At 37.0% G+C, this 25,982-nt stretch overlaps 2 protein-coding genes and 1 long non-coding RNA gene across 3 annotated transcripts; 1 reads left to right on the forward strand and 2 right to left on the reverse strand.

The window, feature by feature from the left end:
- Positions 1 to 351: 351 nt before the first annotated feature.
- Positions 352 to 23,863, forward strand: LOC149257474 (uncharacterized). Its single transcript, XR_016256751.1, has 2 exons — positions 352 to 607; positions 23,670 to 23,863. It is a non-coding gene; the product is annotated as an uncharacterized LOC149257474 (long non-coding RNA).
- Positions 877 to 2,716, reverse strand: LOC149257475 (rust resistance kinase Lr10-like). The gene is made up of 4 exons (XM_089433870.1): positions 2,490 to 2,716; positions 2,315 to 2,371; positions 2,140 to 2,193; positions 877 to 2,048 (listed from the first exon to the last, which is right to left on the reverse strand). Exons 1-4 carry the CDS (start codon positions 2,515 to 2,517, stop codon positions 877 to 879), a joined length of 1,311 nt encoding a protein of 436 aa, XP_089289996.1. The 5' UTR covers positions 2,518 to 2,716.
- Positions 23,516 to 25,750, reverse strand: LOC149257476 (rust resistance kinase Lr10-like). Its single transcript, XM_089414353.1, has 4 exons — positions 25,566 to 25,750; positions 25,391 to 25,447; positions 25,219 to 25,269; positions 23,516 to 25,126 (listed from the first exon to the last, which is right to left on the reverse strand). Exons 1-4 carry the CDS (start codon positions 25,591 to 25,593, stop codon positions 23,961 to 23,963), a joined length of 1,302 nt encoding a protein of 433 aa, XP_089270479.1. The 5' UTR covers positions 25,594 to 25,750; the 3' UTR covers positions 23,516 to 23,960.
- Between the last annotated feature and the right edge of the window lie 232 nt (positions 25,751 to 25,982).

Below are 25,982 nucleotides of genomic sequence, written 5' to 3' on the forward strand. Positions count from 1 at the left end.
AAATGGGATGCTTGAATCTGTAATTATTCAAGCATTGATCTAAACCTGAATGGAAACGATTTCTCAGCTGTCAATGGAAAGGACCCTTATCAAGATTGAAACGAAACTATAGATTAATTTTTCAATTTAATATAGAAAAGGAAATATAGAGTGTGAGATAAATCTCAATTTTTAAAGGAAAATATTTAATAAAATTGAGAGCAAGATTTTATAACAAAATTGAATTTCAGAAAATCTAATATGGGAACTTTTAGGTGTATTAGACCATAATTTAATTAATTTAATTGAAATAATCAAGAATGTCATAGATTAATTTAGTTATATACATAAAAGTTCAAACGTGGTCCAATGATTAGGCCAGACATTTTATTTCCTGAATAAGACTATATACATAAAAGCTTACTCCAAGCACGATATCTTCCTTTGAAAAAAAAAGAAACTGAGTTGAAATAACTTTCCTGATTTAACAAGACCATATATGCATAAGAGCTTACTCTGTGCACGATATCTTCCTTTGAAAAAAAAAACTGAAATAGCTTTCCTGATTTGGATACGGCATTGAGTTGCCTAAATTAGCACTAACAGAAAGTTTAGAACTTGTCATAAGGTCAAATGTGATGCATATCAATTACATGCCCCATCCCCATATTCATCATTTGCAGGGACATAACTTTCTGTTGATTTTAAATGGCGAACAACAACATTCCTAGGTTAAGGAAAATAATTATTAAGGGAGGTTTCAACCAGATGTGGTGGAAGACTTACTATCTAGATTCATACCAGAGTCACCGAGGCATTGAATAACATGACGGAGAGGATCCACTCGCAACATTTGCAACTTAGATGGGTTTCAATAACCAAGTCTCTCCCGGATATCTAGGATGCAATTTCAATTGATGTAGATGTAGATTCTTCAGTGGTGGACAAGAGAGGTATTTCTGGTGCAGTTGGTATTTCGGTTGCAGCCGAGGAGGAATTGCAGGGCATTGGAGGATCAGCCACATCGTCTCCATTTCCTTCTAACATTTGAACAACCCTGGCCATAGAGGGCCGATCTCTGTAGTTGTATTGAATACACCACCCCCCAATTTTAGTGAGCCTCTTTGCCTTTTCCTCATCTTCTGCCTCCATTTCTCCTCCTCTCAATCTCATACCGAAGTCCCCTGTCTCAAGCAGCTTGAAAGCCCACTCAGGAAAGTAAAACTGACTGGAACGGCTCACCTTCCAATCGATGTTCTTTCTGCCCCCAACAATTTCTAGCAAAAGCATTCCGAAACTATAGACATCTGATTTATCTGTAACAGGACCCAGATCGCTGCAACACAACTCTGGCGCAACATATCCTGGCGTCCCTCTCGCGGCCGTCATTGAGATATGGTCGTCTCCCTTCCTGCAAAGTTTTGCGAGACCGAAATCAGAAACTTTTGGTGTGAAGTCGGCGTCCAGCAATATATTGTGAGGTTTGATGTCGAAATGTATGATGCGCTTGTCGCAATCATGGTGTAAATATGCAATTCCTCGAGCCGCACCCAAAGCGATTGAATACAAGTGTTCCCAGGTTAAGAGTTGCCTATTTTCTCTTCCGGCAAATAAAAATTTGTCGAGAGATCCATTGGGCATGTACTCATACACGAGGGCACTTGTTAAGCTTTCATAGCAATACCCCAATAGACGAACCAAATTGACATGGTGAAGATGTCCAATGGTGGCCACTTCATTCATGAATTGGGCCTCGCTGTGCCTATGCCTGTCAAGAACCTTAACAGCCACCGGCGTGTCATTCTGAAGCTTTCCTTTATAGACGACACCATAACCGCCTTCTCCCAACCTTTCTGCAAAGTTGTCTGTGATCTTCTTGACTTTAAAGAGTGAATATCTGGTTGGCATTTGATAAGCATATTCCCTTAGGAAATTCTCAACCGCTGAAGTAGAGCTATTTGGACGATATTTAATTCTCCTCCAGAAGGCACGACAAGGTGAGAAGAGTATAATGCATAGTTCGAGGCACACGCCGATCCCTAACAACAGTAGTGCTGTAATGAAGAAAGCTGCGGAGACGAACAAATTAATATCAATGTGCTTTTCATCCCTAAGAAAGTAATGGAAACGAGATACAAACTGAGGTTCAATAAGAGACACCTATTGTGTGGAATATCTCGGGGCAACCATATCTGCTGAGGCAAGCTACAAAGGCTGTTGAATAAAGAGATTGCTGTCAGTGTACTATTTGTCCACTAACCCTGAAATACAATTTACAATTTCAAACTGAGGTTTAATAGGAGATAGCAAATTTTGAAAGAAATAATAAGCTTACAGCTGACGGCAACAAGTCCTCCCACGGTGCAAAGTCCTGCGAGGATGCGAAGTACAACTGCGTTGCGATGAAAAAATCAATATCATGTAATATATGTCAAACCCCGAAGAGATTACTGGAAACAACATAGAAATTGACACCTGGCTCAATTGGAGATACTGAAATATAGTTTTACCTGCTACCAGAAACCGAAAATTCGCCATGGTGCAATCTGCAACTGCGGTGGAACGAAGGGATTCGTATGAATGAAATATAAAGGGAACGAGAAAAATTAATGGAAGCCAAATAGAAAGGGGAAGAAATCATAAATTAATGCCCTCGATTTTGTTTAACAAAAAAATCAAATATGTAGCTTGAAACTGCGTTGTATTTTTAATTTAGGGTTTATCAATTTCCGAGAGGGAGGGATCAAATATCTAGCACACGTTGATTTTAGGATGCCATTTAGGATGCCATGACAGAGAGAGGGATCAAATATCTATCACACGTTCATTTTAGGATGTCATAACACATCCTTTTGTCAAAAATCTCTTTTAATTTGAGAGATATTCGATTGCTCCAGCCATTGGTAAGATGGATCTGGTGGTTATTAAAATAATATTTGTAGTTAATTATAAAATTAAAAAAAATGAGATATAAAAGTGTGAGATATTAGTAATTTGTATTTTGTAATATTAATGTAATTATGTTTTTTTTGCTAAGGCAAGAGTGGGTCTTTTTATTCATTACTCACTGTAAAAAAAAAGGGATACATAATGTACAATGGAGACCAAGGAGATGAGGCCTCCTTAATTCACAACACGGGCTGAGGACCCACCAAACCAAACCAATAGTCCACCGATGACCATTCAATCCTCCACCACAGATCAAGCAGTTGAGAATCATATCGGGTGGCTAACAAGCCCACCCTTTAACCATCAAATCGGACCCGATGGGCCCAATAGACCATGTTTAATAAGCATATCGGGTCCGATTGGGGCATTAACTATCGATCTCTTTATCCACCCGAAATCTACCATTTGTGCGCGGTCCCCGTGAGATCATGTGACTAGCCCGGTATTTAACTTCTGCTTCGGACCCAAAGTTTCTTGTTATCTTTCTTACTGTTCTCCATGCAAAATGCATGGGGTGTCTGCGATTTCGCCGACCTGCTTCTTTTTTATCAGCAGCCATGTTCCAATGACTCAGGGTCCCTGCTCTAGTTTTGCTGGAATTAGGGTCCATAAGTGTATCTTTGGCCCAGCTAAACCTATTGTATTCTCCAACCTGAGTACCATTAATATATTTAGTACCAGAATCAAATCCCACCCGAAGGTCAAAAGTAGACTTTAGATGGATACCTAACCTCATGCATTTGTTTTTCGTTCTACTACTTTCCCCTGTGGACCAAATTTTTTTGTGTCTCCTACTGTCTTTATCCTACTTATTCCCCTTGCTATGATAGAGCTCTCTGTCTAAGGTCACCTGTCTGGCACACTCTTCCCTCAAATGTCCTTGGGGAATCCCTATCCAGTCATATCTAATATTGCTTTTTGAACAGAGCACATCTTCGTTTACCAAAATATCCGCTAGTCTGTTGGTTGATCTGCGCACATGGATAAAACTAAGGGTCCTCATGTTTCGCAGGTGTGATTGAATGTGTTGATAGACTTGCAGTAACCTCCAGTGTCTCAATACTCTGTCTAGTGTTGATCCATTACTAATTTTCTTGACCACATTGATTATCAATTCAGAATCCGCTTCAATTATGATGTTATGAAGATTAGAGTCCCTTAGGATCTCAAGACAATGTTCCAGGGCCATAAGCTCTGCCATATTATTGGTGGCCTTCCCCAAATGACAGTGAAAGATGGTTTTTATGAAACCTCTTTCATCTCTTAAGACCCCTCCATTCCTGATTATGCCAGGGTTTCCTTTTGAGGCTCCATCTATATTGCATTTCATAAAACCCTGAGGTGGAGGTTGCAAAATTCCTTATCAACTGATATACATCTTACTGTTTTGTTTGCGCCCTTGGGGTAGAGCTCCTGCAGTCCCAAATATAGTAATATCTGCTCATCCTGAACCTGAGGTTGGTTCTCAGGGAGGTTTTTTAAAAAGGTTCCTATAGTCTCTCTGAGTTGTCTTGTAATCTGAGTTATGATGCTTTGAGTTATCCCAATCTTGTTTTTGAAAATTCTATTGTTGCGTTCTTTCTAGACATCATAGATTATAAAGCCTGGAGCCAAAGCCCACGCCTTGTTGATTACTTCATTTGCTGAGAAATTTTTCCTCCAATTCCTCAAAGTACTAGTAATGTTGCCAATGTCCCTGTCTATTTGTTTAAAGGTTGAAGCTACCCAATTCCATATGATGGAGGTGAATGGGCATAGGTTGAGAAGGTGTTCTATAGTTTCCTCCTGTAATTCACATCGTTGGCGTCTGGATGGTCTAGCTAGCCCTCATTTCCTAAGATTTTCCCAAGTCAGAATTTTTTTATGTTGTACTAACCACATGAATAGTTTAATTTTGATCCAAATTTGGCTTTGCCACAGGTCCTTCCATACCTTATCAAGATTTGGGAAGTCTAGCCCCAGGGCTATTCGCTTGGCCTCTTTGAGGTTAAAGTTTCCTTCATTGTTTTTTCCCCATCTTAGTTGATCGGAAGATGTTGATATTAGAATCTTTCTCTGTTCCAAGAGGACTGTAAGATCTTCTGCCTGGGCTTTCAATGGGGAGTCATCACTGTAAACTAGGTTCTTCCATTTTCTCCATTTTCCATCAGTTCTTTCCTGATCCCAAAAGTCTTTTACTTTGTGTAACCCTTTATCATCAGTTTCATTCTTGAGATTGACAAATTCTTCTTTTAACAGTTTAGGTTCCTGTTGCCAATTATCCTCCCAAAACCAAGCGAGGTTTCCATCTCTGATCTCCCAGAAACTGTGTTTTTGAACTATGGCTCTGTTTTCCCAGGCTTTGTTCCAAATGTGGCAGCCATTGATGTGTCCCATCATCCTAATATAATCCCTTTCATGCCAATTGCCTGCATATTTCTATTTCCATATTTTGGCCCAAGGGGAAACTGATTCTTTTAGCCATATCCACCATAGTTTAGCCCCCAAGACTTTGTTAGGGTTTCAGGGTCATCAAGTCCAAAACCTCCATATATCTTTGGCTTACATATTTTGTCCCAGGCTACCAAAGCTCATTTCTTCTTCTCTTCCCCCTTGCCCCAAAGAAAATCCCTTTGGATATTTCTGATGTATTGCATTACTCCTTTAGGAGCTGGAAGGACTAAGAGCATGAAGATGGGGACAATTTGAAGGATAGCTTTAATAAATACTAGCCACCCTGCTATATTCAAAGACCTGATAGTCCATTTCCTGATTTTGTCCTGAAGCTTATTAGTTATCAGCTCCCAAATAGCCTTGCTCAGAGGTTTGTCTGTTAGAGGTACTCCCAAATAACTAGAGGGTAGCATATCTTGTTGGAAGCATAGAATTCTAGTGAGGTTTCTCTAAATAGCAATATCAGTATTAAAAAAGGAAATCTTAGATTTATTGAGGCTTACCTCTGTCCCCGCAGCCATAGAAAAGTTGTTCAGGATTTGTTTGATGGCTTGAACTTCCTTAACTGTGGGTATGCCCTGCAGCATGGTATCGTCCACAAATTGTTGATGGGTCAGGGAATCCCCATTTACAGTGAGTTTAAGACCCTAGATTTTGCCCTCTCCTTTGGCATGTTTAATCACCTTGCCAAGTCCTTCCATCATGAGAATAAATAGGAAGGGTGATAGCGGATCTCCTTGTCTGAGACCTCTCGAGGGCTTAAAGGTCTTCAATGGTGATCCATTTAGTAGGATTGAAAAACTTGGTGTGGTAACTAGGGCCATTACCCATCTTATCCAGTTATGGTCAAAGCCATATGCTATCAGTACTTCCTTGATATAAGCCCAGCTCAGTTTATCATAAGCCTTTTCAAGGTCAAGCTGAATGATCATACTTGCCTGCTTATTGCTCTTAAGTGAGTGTAACACTTCATGCTCTTGAATGATGTTATTAAGAATTTACCTACCTTCCACATATCCTGTTTGCTCCTTAGACACTAGAGATGGGAGCAGCGGTTTATGTCTGTTCGCAATTACTTTTGATATAATTTTATACGCCATGTTGCATAATGATATGGGTCTAAATCTGTCTAGAGTGATAGAATTCTCTTGCTTTGGAATCAGGGCTATGAAAGAGGTGTTGAGTGCTTTTAGAACAATTTTGTTCTTCCTTGAGTCCTCCACCACATCGAGGATATCATGCTTGACTATTTCCTAGCATGCTTTGAAAAAGTCAACGTTGAAACCATCCAGACCTGATGCTTTCCCATTTTGCATGTCTTTGATGACTTCGCTGATTTCCTCTTCATTCACTGGCCCGTTAAGATTACAATTGTCTTCTCTTGTCACTAGCTTAGGAATATGCTTTGAGAAGTCCTTGATAGATTGAGATCTGTCTATGAGTGGCTCCTTGGCTATGCCTTGGAAATGCTGAACCAGAACTATTTCTATTTCTTCGTGTGTGGTGATCTGTTTTCCTTACGTATCTTTGATTTTTAAAATCCTGTTTTGTAGCCTATGATCCATGGTAGATTTGTGAAAAAACCTTGTATTTCTTTCTCCTTCTCTTAACCATTGAACCCTCGATTTCTGTTTCCAAAAAATCTCCTCTTGCTTGCATAAGCCTTCCCATTCTTGTTGAACATGATCAGCCTGTTCTTTACTCTCCTTTATGAAGCCCTCTGTAATAATGGTTTGGTTAATTTCCTGTAGTTTCCATTCTACTTCTTTTTTGGCTTTGAATATATTGCCAAATATATTCTTATTCCAAACTTTAAGCCTTTGTTTAACGTGTTCCAGTCTTTGCTGTAGAAGGAACATTTTAGTACCCTGAACTTGCATGTCTTCTATCCACCATCTTTTAATATTGTTGATGAAGTCAGGATGACTAAGCCAAATGTTTTCAAACTTGAATGGTCTATTCCTTGGAGTTCCTATAAAGGACGCTTCAAGTTGAATAGGTCAGTGGTCTGAGCCTCCAAAAGGAAGTATCATAGATACCAGGTTATGGCCTGTGAGGATGAGGTCCTTCGAGATAATGAATCTATCAAGTTTAGAGGCCACTTAAGCTGCTCCACCTCTCTTATTATTCCATGTGAAAATGCCATTACTTGTCTCTGTATCAACCAGTTTCATGTTGTGTATGAAATTCTGAAATGCTATAGAATCTCTGTCTAGTGATTTGGTTCCCCCTTTTTCTTCCAATAAAGACTTGATTATATTGAAGTCCCCACCCAGAATCTAGGGGATACCTAGATGTCTTGCTTTTAACTCCTCCAATGAATTTAGAAGTCTAAGTTTATCATCTGGATTTTGTGGACCATAAACATTTGTGAGTAAATAAACTTCTTTGTCCCCCAAAGGTTGGATAACCACTGATAAATAGTTCTTGGATGCTTCAACATCTACGATGCACAGTTTTTGAGGGTTCCAGAGCGTGAGAATCCCTCTTACTGCTTTGTCTGCTTTAAATTTTAGATATTCATATTTGATAAGCCATTTGCTATGTATCTCTCTTACTTTTTCTACTGAACACTTTGTTTCCATAATGAAAATCATATTTGGTTTTTCTTCTTTCTTTATATGGCTAAGATTTCTTTGCTTCCTTTTACTTCCTAGACCTCTAATATTCCATGTTGTGAGCTTCATTAGGAAAGATTTGTAAATGAACTAGTTAGGTCTTTCATCTTACCTGAATCTATCATGAGTTTTCCACATTCTATCAACAACTCATGCTGTTTTTTTCCTACCTCTTTTTCTGCTTGGGTACTTGGGAGCTAGTCTTGATGTTGCCTTCATTGTTTTCACCCCTTCGTTGTCCTGACTATCATGGTTTCTTTTGAAACTCAAACCCTTTGTCTAGGTCCTCCATAGGAATAACTGTTGCACTCTATCAAACTCCTCTTGAGGTAGCGAATCCATTCCTTTGGTAGTTCCTTGATCCAGGAACTTTTCCAGATCTAGATGTTCCCTATCAAGAATGTCCTTGCAGTTCATGATCCTTTGTTCCCACCTCTCTCGGAGTCATCTCTTGGTCCCTATCGAGTTCCATATTGTTCATCAAATTCTCCTTTTGTTGTTCGTTTTCAGGCATATCCTCCATTATCTCTTCCTTTTCCTTCTCTACAGGGCTTTCCTCTAGTGTATGGTTCTCTTTATCGTGTTCCTCTTCTTCTTCTAATACCTTGAACCTATTCCGACTTAACTGATTTTCCTCATTGTTGTTTTTTTTTGGTACTTTCTCGCCCCTCTACCTCTGCTCCCCACTTTGTTGTAGCTTTAAGCTTCTTTCCCTGATGTTTCTTTAGTTCTGCTTTCCACTTTGTTTAGTGGGCAGTATCTGAATAGGTGCCCGTGTTCATGACATTTATGGCATCTGAAAGGAATGTGCTCATAGTCTACTGCTTGCACCCATTCTTCATAAAAAACTTCTAGAATTATTTCATCTGGTAGAGCTCCAGAGAGGTCCATCTCTACACATATACAGGCAAAGGAGGTATACTTTCCCAACATTGTGACCTATGATATTTTTATAAAATGCCCTAGTTTATTTCCTATTGCCTTTAATGATTCTGGCTGCCAATAATCTAGAGGTAGAGAATAAAGCCTTACCCAAACCGGGACTGAAGGGAACGTCTCACGCTCCGGGACAAAATTCATCAACCAAGGCCGCATATAGAGACCTGTAGCGACATAGAAGTACGACCCTCCTTCAAACACCCTGTATTTATACTCTATGTTTGTAAAAACTACACTGAAGAAACCCTTGGATCCAAGGTGCAGATCAATGTCCACTTAGATTTCCAATGATTCTTTATCCAAACAAGTAAATTTTTCTTCGTAGGCCATAACCCCATGAATTTACAGATGACTGCATAATTCGCCATGTGTTCCCTATGTGCCTGTAGCGCTGGATCACTTAACACAACTTGGGGTGTAATGGTTGCTCTAGGCTTACATGGTCCAGTCCTATTTCTTGTGTCAACATTCTGATTTCCTTATTCTATTTGTTTCTCCCTTCTGAATTCTTCCTGCAGCGTATCTTCCTTCCCCTTCGAGCTTCTATTTTCCTGTTCCCCTCCTCCTAGAACCTCGGTTTCAGTGCCCAGTGGTTTCTTGAATCTATTAAAGACTACCTGACTATAGGAGGGAGTGGAACTCCCCTCCTTTTGCCTCTCCATGGTGCCCAACACTGAACTTCTACTAAAAACCCTAGCTCTTCGTTTCAATTGATCCCTTCTTCGTATATTGGAACCAAAAGTCTTAATGTAATTATGATTTCAACATCATTATTAGATTTTATTGGAAATTATTTTTTTTCCCAATTGTTGGGTTGTGTTATATTCTTTCCACGACTAGCCCACATAGTTAACCAGGGGTTAGAGGTGGGGAGGTCACAGGGGGTTTGAGGGGCACCCGTAACCCAACTTTATGGGGTTTGAGGCAGCGCCCTGGAAAATTTTGGTTTTGGACCCTATGTTAGGTTAGGCAGACCCACCTATGGTTTTGTGCATGATTTTCGCACATGTTTTTTGGATGCGATGGTTTTCGGTTCATGTTTTTGGACACGATGGTTTTTCGGTCCATGGTATTGGATGCTTCGGGATGTATAAATATGTATTGTAACATTGAAAGGAACATAATGAAAAATCAAGCTAGCAGTCCCGGTTTCGGGATCCAGGGGAAAATCTTTGTGTGTATGTGTTTTAAGTGTTATGCTCTCGCATTGTTTATTTTCTATGTTTTAGAATTCGTATGCAGGTAATTACTGTACGGGGTTAAAACCTACATTTGGTATCAGAGCTGTTTTGGCATAAAGGGGACGCCTTTGTTGCTGAGGGGTTTCGCTCGGGCCTGTGGTAGACCCTGTTCAATAGGAGATTTGTGAGATCGATTCTGGTGGTGAAAGAAGATGGCGAGCAGTGGAAAGATAGAGATCGAGAAATTTAATGGTCAGAGTTTTGAGTTGTGGAAACTCAAGATGGAGGATTTGTTGGTGGATAAAGATCAGTGGATCGTGGTAGATCCAGGTATTAAACCAACGGGAGTGTCTGATGAAGAATGGAGGAAGTTGGATCGGAAGGCAAAGAGCACAATACGATTGTGTGTCTCAGATTCAGTATTGCTGAATGTATCAGGGGAAGCTACGGCGAAGGCTTTGTGGGACAAGTTAGGGACTTTGTACCAATCTAAGTTTCTGGTGAATAAAATACTCCTGTGGAAAAAGCTGTATAACCTGAGGATGAAAGATGGAGACTCGGTGACAGAGCATCTGAATGCATTTAATACTGTGGTAAGTCAGTTAGCATATGTTGATATTAAAATTTCAAATGAAGATAAGTGCATCAGTTTGTTGTGTTCTCTACCAAATTCGTGGGATAGTCTGGTTATTGCAATAGGTAGCAATGCAACTGCCTTGCAGTTTGATGAAATAGTCTCAGCCTTGTTGACGAAGGAGATGAGATGGAAAAGGATGGAGAGCCAAAATGGTGATGCATTGTCTGTACGAGGACAGTCCCAGAACAGAAACAAAAATAAGTCATCGAGTGGGAGATCTAAATCTAGAGGGAGATCTAAATCTATAGGAAAACCTATAAAGGTGGTGTGCTAAAATGTGAAAAGGAAGGCCACTTTAAAAGGGACTGTAAATCTAAAGTTCCTGACAAAGGAAAGGGATCTGATGAGGCTTCCTTCTGCAGAGGAAAAAACCACCTCATATGAAGGTGGGGATGTGTACTTGGCTTCTTCAAGTACACATGTAGATCATGAGGCATGGTTGATTGACTCAGGTGCATCCTTTCACTTCACTCCCCATAGAGAGTGGTTCTGTGAGTATGAGAAATATGGTGGTGGTGATGTCTTCTTGGGGGATGACAGGAAGGCTAGAATCGTTGGTCATGGAAATGTAAAGTTGAAGTTGCAAGGTGGAAGGGTTAGAACACTTCCAGGTGTTCTACATATTCCTGCATTAGCCAGAAATTTGATTTCTGTAAGCAAGCTGGATGATGCAGGTGTAAAAATAGTGTTTGAGAAGGATACCTGCAAAATGGTTCGGGGTACACTGGTATTGATGCGGGGAGTTCGGATTGGAACTCTGTACAAGCTGCAAGGTAGCACTGTTATTGATGTGTGGAACAGTTCTGTGGTTCCTGAAAGTGGAGCAGAAAATCTAGTGGTCTTTGGAGAAAAGACCATGCCATGGCATCAAAGGCTTGGACATATTGGAGAGAAGGACCTTCGAATACTTCATGGTAAAGGTATGGTAGAAGGTATGAGTAATAACTCTATGGATTTTGATTTCTATGAAAATTGTGTATATGGGAAGCAGAATCGGGTGTGTTTCCCCTCTAGTAGTAAGAGGGCGAAACAGATATTAGAATTTGTGCACAGTGATGTGTTTGGACCTGTGAAGGTTCCATCACTGGGTAAGTCTATGTACTATATATCATTTATAGATGACTTCTGAAGGAATACATGGATATATTTCCTTAAGAAGAAATCTGAAGTCTTTGAGAGGTTTAAAGAATTTAAGGCTCTCGTGGAAAATTAGACAGAGAAGAAGATAAAGGTGTTGAGGACAGATAATGGTGGAGAGTTTTGCAGCAAGGAATTTGAAGAATTCTGTAAGAAGTGTGGTATAGCACGGCAAAAGACTACTCCATATACACCTCAGCAATATGGAGTTGCAGAAAGAATGAACAAGACGTTGATGGAAAGGGCAAGAAGCATGCTCAGTGGTGCCGGGTTAGGACAGGAATTCTGGGCAGAGGCAGTGGATACTGCATGTTACCTGGTCAGGTCACCTTCATCAGCGTTGGAGGATAAGACTCCACAAGAGGTATGGACTGGTAAGAAACCCTCTCTTTCACATCTAAGGGTATTTGGATGTGATGCATATGTACATGTTCTAAAGGAGAAACGAACCAAGTTGGATAGTAAATCTGAAAAGTGCATCTTTATTGGGTATAAGGATGGTTTAAAGGGTTATAAGCTTTGGAACCCAGTAACAAGGAAAGTTGTGTACAGCCGAGATGTGGTGTTCAGAGAGGTGAAAGATGTTATTAAACATGAAGTCCAATCAAAGGAACCTTTGAAGATAGAGTTTGAGCTAACAGAGGAAGAATCAGACTCTACTGTAGAGGAGGAATCAGAAGATGAAGAGCCACAAACTCTGGCTGTGAGAAGATCAGTTCGAGAAAGAAGGCAACCAAAAAGGTATAGTCCATTTGCTTTCTGTTCAAATTTTTATTTGTCTGTTACTATTGATGATCCCAGAACTATGAAGGAAGCAGTGAATTCAGAGGATGGAAAACTCTAGAAAGAGGCCATGGTTGATGAAATGGCATCTTTGCATAAAAATGAGGCTTGGGATTTGGTGGAGTTTCCAGCTGGAAGGAAACCCATTGGCAACAAATGGGTGTTCAAAAAGAAGACAAATGCAGAAGGAAAGGTGGAGAAATAAAAAGCTCGGTTGGTAGCAAAAGGTTATTTCCAGGTGCTGGGAATTGATTTTGGTGATATTTTTTCTCCTGTTGCCATGGTAACTTCTATTAGATTACTTTTATCTGTTGTTGTTGCTTTTGATTTTGAGGTAGAACAGATGGATGTGAAGACAACATTTCTTCACGGGGATCTGGAAGAGGAGATCTACATGAAGCAACTTGAAGGCTTTGTGGTGAAGGGTAAGAAAGAACTGGTATGCAAGTTAAAGAAGTCTCTGTATGGGTTAAAATAGTCACCAAGGATGTGGTATCAGAAATTTGATACATTTATATGGGGACTTGGCTTCACCAGAAGCAAAGAAGATCATTGTGTGTATTTTAAATTAATTGGTGACCGTGTTATTTATCTGGTCTTGTATGTGGATGATATGTTGCTGGTTGGAAATGACAAAGAAGTTATTCAGAATTTGAAGACCCAATTGTCCTCCAAATTCGACATGAAAGATCTTTGTGCTGGAAACTATATTTTGGGCATGGAAATTAAAAGAGATCGAGCAAAGAGGAAGCTCTGGTTAAACTAGAGGAAGTATGTCGAGACAATATTGCAGAGGTTTAATATGCAAGATAGTAAATCGGTGAAGGTTCCTATTCCTGTAGGTGTGAGGTTATCTGCTGAACAGTGTCCCAAGACATAAGAAGAGGAAGAAGACATGTCCGGTGTTCCATATGCAAGTGCAGTCGGTAGCCTGATGTATGCAATGGTTTGTACTAGACCAGACATTGCACATGCAGTGGGAGTATTGAGCAGGTTTATGTCAAAATCAGGAAAGGAGCATTGGACAACAATGAAGCGGGTTTTCAGGTATTTGCGCGGCACTAGTGGTTATGGTTTGTGCTACCAAGGAAGACTAGGATTGGATAGAGTGTTGGATATTCGTGGCTTTGTTGATGCAGACTGGGCTGGAGATTTGGATCAAAGAAGATCTACAAGTGGGTATGTGTTTAACCTATTTGGAGGTGCAGTCAGTTGGATGAGTAAGAAACAATCTGTAGTGGCACTATCAACTACAGAGGCATAATATAGTACATTGCACATGCAGTGGGAGTATTGAGCAGGTTTATGTCAAAATCAGGAAAGGAGCATTGGACAACAATGAAGCAGGTTTTCAGGTATTTGCGTGGAACTAGTGGTTATGGTTTGTGCTACCAAGGAAGACTAGGATTGGATAGAGTGTTGGATATTCGTGGCTTTGTTGATGCAGACTGGGTTGGAGATTTGGATAAGAGAAAATCTACAAGTGGGTATGTGTTTAACCTATTTGGAGGTGCAGTCAGTTGGATGAGTAAGAAACAATCTGTAGTGGCACTATCAACTACAGAGGCAGAATACATGGCAGCCACTCATGCAAGCAAGGAAGCAGTTTGGTTGCAGAGATTGTGTTCAAGTATGGGGTTAGTACAGGAAGCTATAAGGATAGACTGTTATAGCCAAAGTGCAAATTTCTTGGCAAAGAACCCTGCATATCATTCAAAGACAAAGCACACTGATGTTTAGTATCACTTTGTGAGGGATATGATAGAAGACAAAAAGATGTTGCTGGTAAAGGTGGACACTTTGAAGAATACTGCAGATGCATTGACAAAATCTATGAGCTCTAAGAAGTTCTCTTGGTGTAGAGAAACAATGGGCGTTGCAGGGCTGGATAAATGACTAAGCTCTCTTGTGCCCCCCTGTGGAAAGAAAACAACAAGTGGGAGAATGTTGGGCTATGTTATATTCTTTCCATGACTAGCCCACATAGTTAACCACGGGTTAGAGGGCGGGAGGTCACAGGGGGTTTGAGGGGCACTCGTAACCCCACTTTATGGGGTCTGGGGCAGTGCCCCAGAAAATTTTGGTTTTGGACCCTATGTTAGGTTAGGCGGACCCACCTATCGTTTTGTGCATGATTTTCGCACATGATTTTTGGATGCGATGGTTTTCGGTCCATGGTTTTGGACGCGATGGTTTTTCGGTCCATGGTATTGGATGCTTCGACATGTATAAATATGTATTGTAACATTGAAAGGAACATAATGAAAAATCAAGATGGTAGTCCCGTTTTTGGGATCCAGGGGAAAATCTCTGTGTATATGTGTTTTAAGTGTTATGCTCTCACATTGTTTATTTTCTATGTTTTAGAATTCGTATGCAGGTAATTACTGTACGGGGTTAAAACCTACACCAATGTTATGACTACTAGTAGAACACCTGCCAAAAACAAAACATGTGTTTTTACTGTTTGAGTTAAATTCCTTCAATGATTTTATTGGAAATTATTATAAAAGGGTTAATATTAATAATTAATGTATAAAATATTAATATAAAAATATGAATAATAATGATAATAATAAATTTATAAGGTAAAAATATAAATTTGAGTAATTAAAATTGAAAAATCAAATTAAATTCAAGACGCGTAAAATAAAAATTTATATAAAATATTATTATGGACTATTTAATACCCATGGGACATCATTTCCATCTTACAAAGTAATTTAAATGACTTGATTCAATGTTCAAATCCCTATTAGGTCAAAGCAACAAAAAATTATGTATATGGACTATTTAATTTATTGTTTAAGAGGGAAACTGACATATTTACCACCTATTGTAGCAACTACAACACCCTCCAAAATTTTGGCCTGCATCCAATTTTAGAGCCTTCCTTGGTTTTGCCTTTGTGATTGCAAACACTCGGGCTAATCACATGAGCTCAGGTCGAGTCTTTGCACCCTCTTTGCTTGGTCGTTCATCTTTTAGCATCTTGCACCCTCTTTGCTTGGTCGTTCATATTTTAGCTATATTTTTTAATATTATTTTTGTCGTTCATTTGGTAAATATAAATGCACCGGTCGTAACCTAAAATTGTACGCACCGACGTACAATTTATAGCTTTTCCCGGTGCATTTTCATTTATGAAACAAACTGCAAAAATAACGGCGTGTAAGGTTCACGTATCGAATGATGGTGTAACTTGTAAATTTATATGGTGCACTGCTATCGATGTGAACCGAAGCTATCGAGTGCACATTTCAGGAAAAAAATTTATTTTTCAAAAAATGTGGATTTTCTGAGATATTTTGCAATTCTAATCCGATAAAAAAATAAATTAGAGAGAAACATAGACATTACCTAGACATTTTGTCATGAGGTATACAATGTTGACACGTAATGAAGAAAAATAAATTCACCACCGTTTTGAGAAAATTGGAAAGCCACGCACTAATTACAGTACAGAAGGATGGTGAGCAATAGAAGCATCGACGTCAAGGCGCTTGCATGAGGCAAGAGTGTCACCAGTGCTTCAAAGCTCTACAACAATGTAGATGTTAAAAATGAAATTTACAGTTGGTAGCTTTTTTTATTTATTTAACCCTCTTTAGATGTGTTCCTATAACTACACCAGTGCGTCTGAAATCCAAGAGCACCATTTTTTTTAAATTAAAAAACCTATTGTGATTCTTTTTATAAGACACATCGGGACATTTGAATACATGTATCGCATCAGCGCTTTCTGGAACTATAGCACCACATTTAAAAAAAAATAAAAACCACCTAGTAGTGCTCTTTAGAAGATGAAATGGGGCATTTTAATACATAAACAACATTGGTGCTTCGTTGGACTATGACACTGCATTTTTTTGAAAATCAAAAACTATAGTGGTGCTCCTTCAAAGTATGCACTGGGACATTTTAATTCAAGAAGGGCATTACTGTTGCAGGTGTATATAGCACTTTTTTTTTTTTTTTTTTTTTTTTTTTTTTTAATTTAACTTTTTTCCGATGTTATTGATTATTCAAGCACTGGTATGTGGAATACTATGAATGCACTGGTTTGTGGTCACAGTATAGCATGAGAATGGACGAAATGAATTTTACAACCGACATTTTGATAAATTAACTCTTTCCCGGTGCTATCAAGTAGTATACGTATCGATTATCTTTGTTATTTAGCACACCTTTTTTTCTTCTTTTTAAATAAAATTGTCACAGTGTACCATGTTCTATTCGGTACGAATGCTGATATGGATAGTAAAGCACCAGTGCGTTTGTATATTGTAAATGCACCATAAAAAAAACATCCGCTAAAACATCCGCCCACCCATCTCCACTAGTGACCTCCACAACAAATGGATTTTTGGGCTATTTTTATAGGGACTACCGCAAAAACCTTCACTAGAAGGTATTTTCCTTGTAGTGCTTGAAGCTCTCCAGACGTCTATAATACCAGGCTCTGTTCCGAGAAGCTCCCAAATTTTTTTGGTCTGCCTTGCTAGTCGGGGGTTAGGGTCGTCCTACCAATTTTCATGCCAAGTAGACCAAGAAGTTGACCAACCGATTGGGCCCCACTTCTATTCAAGGGTAAGGTAGTTTACCCCATTTTTTATTTTTCTTTTTTATGAATACAATTCAGACTAACCCTCAACCTTGTTTAGAGTCTCGAGCCTAACCTCAGGTGGGGCCCACTAGCTAACAAGTTTCTTTGGACTAACTAATTGCTAGTTGGGGATTGAGGTCTTCTTACCAATTTCCATGTCAAGCAAACCAAGAAGTTAACCAGTCAATTAAGCCCCACTTTCAATTGGGGTTCAGGTGCTCAACCCCCCCTTTTCTTATTGTGAATATGATTCAGATCGATCCCTGACCTTGTTGGAACTCTCGACCTCGACCTCGAGTAGGGACCATATAGGTTGGCCCATATTGTGCATCAAATTACAAAAAATAATAGTGGAGTCCCCAAGAATGAGCAGATCTTGAATATTCTCTAGTTTTCAAGGATAGACCTTGTAGAAGGCTATATTAGGCATTTTCTTGATTATTTGTTATTTTGTCCAAATCCCCCCAAAAAATGGATTTCCAGTTTATCAAGAGGGTGAAAAATCAACCCCTTGGTTATTTCATTTATTAAATAATTAAATAAAATTAATTAATTAGTTATTTATTTATTTCATAATAGTTTAATAATTTATATTTTTCTAAATAAATAATTAGTAAATTATTATTAGTAGCTAAGAATTATTATTATTAACCATAATACTTAATAGAAATTACAAATATTACTAATTGGTTAAAAAATTAATAATAAACCTATGGAGAGCACCTCAATTGCCAATGGTTGTATTATGAAGCATTATGTAAATGATGAGATTGAAGGTTGAAATCCCCTCTAGGTCAAACCAAAAAAAAAGAAATTATTAACAATAACTTATTATTATTTATTATGTCGTGAATACTTGAATTTATCTTTTACAAATTTATATAAATTTGTGTTACATAGTTTATTATAATAATTTTATCACAAAAATAGTGAATATAAGTGAATTGAACAATTTTTTAATTTCTCATTTTGGAAAAACTTAATCTAGTTAAAGTAAAAAAATTCTAGATCTATGGTATAATTCCAACTTTAATGAAATATGTGTTATTGACCTAACTAAATTAAAGATCAAAAACTTTATAATAATAAAAAAATTATACTTATAATTATCAATGTGAAATTGATTTATCATTCATAATGTAAGTTTTTCAAAACATATTTAAATAATCTAATGAGGTTTATAAAACTCGTCCTATGTATAACAAAGTATAAAGTTAATCTTGAAAATGGAGAATAATAAAATAATATTAACCAAATTCAGATCTAACCGCTTGGAATATTTTGTTATATTTATTGGAGAGGGAAAAGATATTTAAAATGGTTAAATACCTTTATTTAGAAATAATTAACAAATAAAATTATTTATTAATTATTTGGCAAGAAATAAGAAAGACGTGAAATCAAAATAATTATTAAATAGTGATTTAATGGTTATTCTAATAACAGAAATAAGGAAAATTAAATAAATAGTGATTGATTTAAATATTCCTAAGGGATTTAGTCAAACGTGACAAGGAATAATCATTTAAATAATGATTTAATAATTATTCACAGAGAAAATTAAATAAATAATTATTTATCTAATTATTCTCGTGGGTTTTTTTATTTAAATCAGAAAATAATTTAATAAAAGTGGTTTACTAAATTATTTTCCACAGTGAAAGTGATTTTACTCTAGTAAATTTAAATCTACATGGCGTATTTCAATCCACCTAATTAGAATTGGCTAGGTGATCATTTTTCTGTGATAACACAAAGTCCTTTCACTGCAAAGGGGAGGAAAATGTGAGCCTCTAAGAGAGAGGTAGTAGTACCACACTAGTAGAGACACACATGAACAAGAAGGGTTCGTACAACATCAAGCAGAATGGTCAACAAAAATGTGATGGTCATTGAAACCAATATAACAAGGAAGATATGTTTAATATCTAGCGGGATAGTCCACGAGACATCGATAATAGCAATTACATCACATTCTCAATATAATAGTACCAAAACAACCGAAATAGTTCAACTACTTTAGCAGAGATGAAAGCAAGCATGAATTACAAACATTCACAGAATAGTCTTACAAATATCTATAATCCATGCATGAAGAACATGCTAGCTCATAGGGCTTTTCATATTAAGTAAAATTTCCAAGACACATGTATACAATGAACACCATTAGCTCCAATTTTTATTTGGTCCTATATATACTTTATTTATTTATATATAGAAAAAACATTAAAATTTTATTTGGTCTTATATACTCTATTTAGCATTCAAAAATACAATTTACACAATGAAAAATAAAATATTGTATTTTGCACTCTAAAAAAATTTATAGGTAAAGAAATTTGATCCCTCTCTGTCTCATGTTAAATCTATACTTAAAATAGATCTATGTTAATTATATTGATAAGAACAAAAACTTGGCTGGTAGACACTGCTTAATAAAATAGGATAACACTTATGATATCTAAGCAATGGAAATGTAAGCTCCATATTACATAATGCCAATATGGTGGTGAAACATGACTCTACATGATCTAATTCCATGTGTTGATTTTGATTCCATCTTTCTAATAGGTTGATATAGCAGTGATATATGCTTTAATGTCAGGAGCATGGATACGGCATACAACGAACCAATATTCAGAGTAATACCTCTTGTTCATTGATACTAGTATAATCATTGATATGATGCTAACTATGATCATAAGGGTAATCAATCACATAATAGACTGGATTACTAGATCATGTTATAAGGTTTATAAATGATATACGACTCATTTAATAGTCAAACATTTCATAGGCTTTGAGTGCTATTTATGGATCAAACATACTGTAATCATAGTAACAAGTAAGACAAGGATGATTTACCATGTAGGAATTTATAGGGTAAGTTCTTTAGATAGAACATTAAAGGACAGTGCTCACAAACCGATCTCAGATCAATACACTAGTATTCTTGACGTGGTTAAAACCCTTAAAGAGGGAAACAGACCATGGCCTGAGCCAAAGCTGCCAAGAAATTTATTAATAAAAGAAAGAAAATTTATTGATTACCCACCCTCCATGCTCTTTAAATAGAGATCATGGATCAATAGGGTGTTTATTAATAAAAGAAAGAAAATTTACCGATTACCCTACAAATGACCCTCCATGCTCTTTAAATAGAGATTATGGAGAGATTATGGACCAATAGGGTGTTAATCCACGGATCAAGTGTTATATGTATCCATTTATAGAAAACCTCACCCTATTTATTGATGATGCCCCCAACCTAATTAGTGCTTAAACCGAGAATAAGTAGGCACTATTCTATAAACCCCCTACCTTGTATCCACACGGAGAAACAACTAAATGATTGATAAGTTGGTGAAAACACGGTAGGAGTTGGCATAAACTTGTTTTTGTTGTTCAAAATTGGACTGCATAATTTCTTTTCACTGGACAAAATAATTAAAGTTTTCAACATTGTATGATTGTTGAAAACGATAAAAACTTATAATATGTGTCTTGTAGGGAACGTTGGTGACATCATTAATTGAAGTCTCTTCATCATCCTTGTAACTGACTTTTCCAATATCTGTTGTAGTTTGAAAAGTGAAGGTAAAATTAGTAGCTGCTCTGACAATACATATTCCATCGTTATTCCATGAGACATATGGGGGTTCCTCTATTCGATTCTGAAGTGAAGAAAGCCCTGCCACATGAGATTTTTCAATTGGCTTATAAGATCTAGATCATGGCTTTGGTGGAATATGCTTTCCACTTAAGAGAACCAACAGAAATGTATCAAACCTATCACAGTTTTAGATGTTAATTTTCCATTTCTCAAGTACTCTCGATAGTGAGAGCCAACTTCATGTTGTAGCTTTTCTCAATCTCTAGTATTCCTCATCAGGCCAACGCATGAAAGCATGAGGTTGCCATCCTGGTTAAACAGAACTCTATAAACATTAAGGTCATGGTAGACAACCTTTCCTTTGCTGCTACAATATATAATGCCTATAACAAGTGAAGAGCAACCCATCCTATCAATTATATAAATATTTGAATTTGTTTGTAGCAAAGTCCTAATCCATATCCAATAGTTGATCATACAAAATACTTTCACCAAACCCTGCTTCTAGAATAAATAAACAATCATGCTAAAACTAATCCGAATGAGATAGAAGAGTTGAAGCATCCATGGTAGAACAAAGGGAAGAAATCTCAAGTAACAGATGAAAGCCCTCAAATTTACCTGTTGAAAGCATTAAACATGGCATTTGTAGTCTCCTCCCATGGCTACAACTGTGTCTTGCGCTAGATGAATAGTAGGTGGGGTGATATCAGTTTTTGCAATATGACTACTATCTCAATCAACAAATCAACCTTCTCCCTCTTCTAACTATTTTTTGGGATAAATACTCTGACTATCAATTAACAACCCATTATGTTCTATTCATTTCATTAGAGCTTGTATTGGAATAATCTCTGCATTGATCTTAGAAGCAGCATTAGAATGCTTAAACAAAGGATATTTCCATAGCCTAGATTCCAAAATATGTGGGGTCCAGTAGTGGATCAATCAGCCAAGTCCACATTTGAGGCTGAAAACTACCAATTCTCTGATTTCTTAACATCAAGCTTCCTATTCAAGTCTGTGGTGCCTTTTGAGGTTAATGTAGAATTAGATTTATGATCAGAATCGGAGATTTCCCAAACCCACCTTTAATTTATAACATATATGTTAACAACATTTATATTGGATTATATTGGATTTTAACACCGTTACATTTTTCCAATGCTATCTTAATCTTAATCTTGAATTGTGTAACCTTTTAAAAAAAACCATTTAAAAGATCGAAAACTGCATCCATTCATATTGGATTTTAATGTTGTTAGAAGTTTCCAACCCTTGCCTGTGGACTGGGTGGATGGCCTATGTGAATGATGCACACTGATAATTGATCTCAGCGGACTATGACAGAAACATTTAATACTTTTCTCCTATGTACTTGTTTCTACCTCTAGTAGCAGCAATATAGCAGTAACCCACTCTTGTGCACAGTTACCAAGTTTGAGTTCCAATTAGAATTCGAATTAATATTTGGTTATTTTAAATTCAATATTAAAATAAAATTAGGCAGTATACCTCTTTTATATATATATATATATATATATATATCATTTTTATCATTTTTACTCTTATTTTAAATTATTGAAATATATAATTATAACATTCAAAATAATAAAAATTAAACAATTTTTAAATATTACAAATAAAAGTATATATTTAGGAATTAGTTTAATTTTATATTTAAAATAGTAAGTAAGACAGTAAGTTTAAGAATTTTTGTATTGATTCATTCACTCACTTATACCATAAATTATATGATACTTGATATAGAGTGAATTTCCAAGAAATTCTACATTACAATAAACCATATAAATTCCACATTATCAATTATTTTATGTTTATAATCAATTGGTATATTAAATGTGTACTAACATTCTTTAAAAATATACATTTGTATTATGAATCACTAATTACTTATTTATCAAACCAAACCCATCTCTAATTTAGAACATATAAAAACAAAAACAATATTTATTATTTTATATAATACAAAATATTAAACTTTGTAGCTAATACTTGATCAAAATCCTAAACAAAAAAAATCTATTTTTTTTGTTTTAAATTCCATTCAAGAAAATAATCCATGAAATTTTTCTCCTTGCTGAAGCAAATTTACAATTTATAAATTTATAAATTACATACATCATATATATGTTTTTTACTTTGCTCTATGAACTCATAATTATCTTATAGATTATAAATCATCAATTTATGCATATTTCATCCAAAAAAACTGCTCAAAAATTTCCCGTAAATATCTTATTGAATAAAACGACATCCAGCGTTATCATTTATTAAGCATAATCCTGGATTGGAAGGGGTTTTTAAAAAGTAAATGGGATGCTTGAATCTGTAATTATTCAAGCATTGATCTAAACCTGAATGGAAACGATTTCTTAGCTGTCAATGGAAAGGACTGTTATCAAGATTGAAACGAAGCTATAGATTAATTTTTTTATTTAATATAGCAAAGGAAATATAGAGTGTGAGATAAATCTCAATTTTTTAAAGGAAAATATTTAATAAAATTGAAAGCAAGAATTTATAACAAAATTGAATTTCAGAAAATCTAATATGGGAACTTTTAGGTGTATTATACAATAATTTAATTGAAATAGGGTGCAAGAATGTGGTACAATGTTTAGGCCAGACATTTTATTTCCTGAATAAGACTATATACATAAAAGCTTACTCCAAGCACGATATCTTCCTTTGAAACTGAGTTGAAATAGCTTTCCTGATTTAACAAGACTATAAAATTAGCACTAACAGGAAGTTTAGAACTTGTCATAAGGTCAAATGTGTGATGCATATCAATTACATGCCCCTTCTTTACATCAAATACGTTCACTATTTTGTAATTGATTTCCATAGCATCCCCATATTCATCATTTGCAGGGACATAACTTTCTGTTGATTTTAAATGGCGAACAACAACATTCCTAGGTTAAGGAAAATAATTATTAAGGGAGGTTTCAACCAGATGTGTTGGAAGACTTAGTATCTAGATTCATACCAGAGTCACCGAGGCATTCGCAACAATGCAACTTAGATGGGTTTCAATAACCAAGTCTCTCCCGGATATCTAGGATGCAATTTCAATTGATGTAGATTCTTCAGTGGTGGACAAGAGAGGTATTTCTGGTGCAGTTGGTATTTCGGTTGCAGCCGAGGAGGAATTGCAGGGCATTGGAGGATCAGCCACATCGTCTCCATTTCCTTCTAACATTTGAACAACCCTGGCCATAGAGGGCCGATCTCTGTAGTTGTATTGAATGCACCACCCCCCAATTTTAGTGAGCCTCTTTGCCTTTTCCTCATCTTCTGCCTCCATTCCTCCTCCTCTCAATCTCATACCGAAGTCCCCTGTCTCAAGCAACTTGAAAGCCCACTCAGGAAAGTAAAACTGACTGGAGCGGCTCACCTTCCAATCGATGTTCTTTCTGCCTCCAACAATTTCTAGCAAAAGCATTCCGAAACTGTAGACATCGGATTTATCTGTAACAGGACCCATATCGCTGGAACACAACTCTGGCGCAACATAACCTGGCGTCCCTCTCCCTGCCGTCATTGAGAGATGGTCGTCTCCCTTCCTGCAAAGTTTTGCAAGACCGAAATCAGAAACTTTTGGTGTGAAATCGGCGTCCAGCAATATATTGTGAGGTTTCAGGTCGAAATGTATGATGCGCTTGTCACAATCTTGGTGTAAATACGCAATTCCTCGCGCCGCACCCAAAGCGATTGAATACAAGTGTTCCCAGGTTAAGAGTTGTCCATTTTCTCTTCCGGCAAATAAAAATTTGTCGAGAGATCCATTGGGCATGTACTCATACAGGAGGGCACTTGTTAAGCTTTCATAGCAATACCCCAATAGACGAACCAAATTGACATGGTGAAGATGTCCAATGGTGGCCACTTCATTCATGAATTGGGCCTCGCTGTGCCTATGCCTGTCAAGAACCTTAACAGCCACCGGAGTGTCATTCTGAAGCTTTCCTTTATAGACGACACCATAACCGCCTTCTCCCAACTTTTCTGCAAAGTTGTCTGTGATCTTCTTGACTTTAAAGAGTGAATATCTGGTTGGCATTTGATAAGCATATTCCCTTAGGAAATTCTCAACCGCTGAAGTAGAGCTAGTTGGACGATATTTAATTCTCCTCCAGAAGGCACGACAAGTTGAGAAGAGTATAATGCATAGTCCGAGGCACGCGCCGATCCTTAACAACATTAGTCCTGTAATGATGAAAACTGCGGAGACGAACAAATATGAATGTGCTTTTCATCTAAACCCTAAGAAAGCAATGGAAACGAGATACAAAATGAGGTTCAATAAGAGACACCTGCTGAAATTATGTCGCCGTAACGCCCACTGACGCCACAAACTATAAATGCTGTTGAATAAAGAGATTGGTATCAGTGTACTATTTGTCCACTAACCCTGAAATACAATTTACAATTTCAAACTGAGGTTTAATCGGAGATAGCAAATTTTGAAAGTAATAATAAGCTTACAGATGACGGTAAGAAGTCCTCCCACGGTGCAAAGTCCTGCGAGGATGCGAAGTACAACTGCGTTGCCATGAAAAAATCAATATCATGTAATATATGTCAAACCCCGAAGAGATTACTGGAAACAACATAGAAATGGACACCTGGCTCAATTGGAGATACTGAAATATAATTTTACCTGCTCCCAGAAACCGAAAATTGGCCATGGTGCAATCAGCAACTGCGGTGGAACGAAGGGATTCGTATGAATGAAATATAAAGGGAACGAGAAAAATTAATGGAAGCCAAATAGAAAGGGTAAGAAATCATAAATTAATGCCCTCGATTTTGTTTAACAAAAAAATCAAATATGTAGCTTGAAACTGCGTTGTATTTTTAATGTAGGGTTTATCAATTTCTGAGAGGGAGGGATCAAATATGTACCACACGTTGATTTTAGGATTTTAGGATGCCATGAGAGAGGGGGATCAAATATCTATCACACGTTCATTTTAGGATTTCATAACACATCTTTTTGGCAAAAATCTCTTTTAGTTTGAAAGATATTTTAGGATGCCATGAGAGAGAGGGATCAAATATCTATCACACTTTTATT

This window comes from Pinus tabuliformis, chromosome 6 (assembly GCF_031772625.1).
Source record: "Pinus tabuliformis cultivar Carrire ecotype Pingquan chromosome 6, CPIR1, whole genome shotgun sequence".
Taxonomy (NCBI): Eukaryota; Viridiplantae; Streptophyta; class Pinopsida; order Pinales; family Pinaceae; genus Pinus; species Pinus tabuliformis.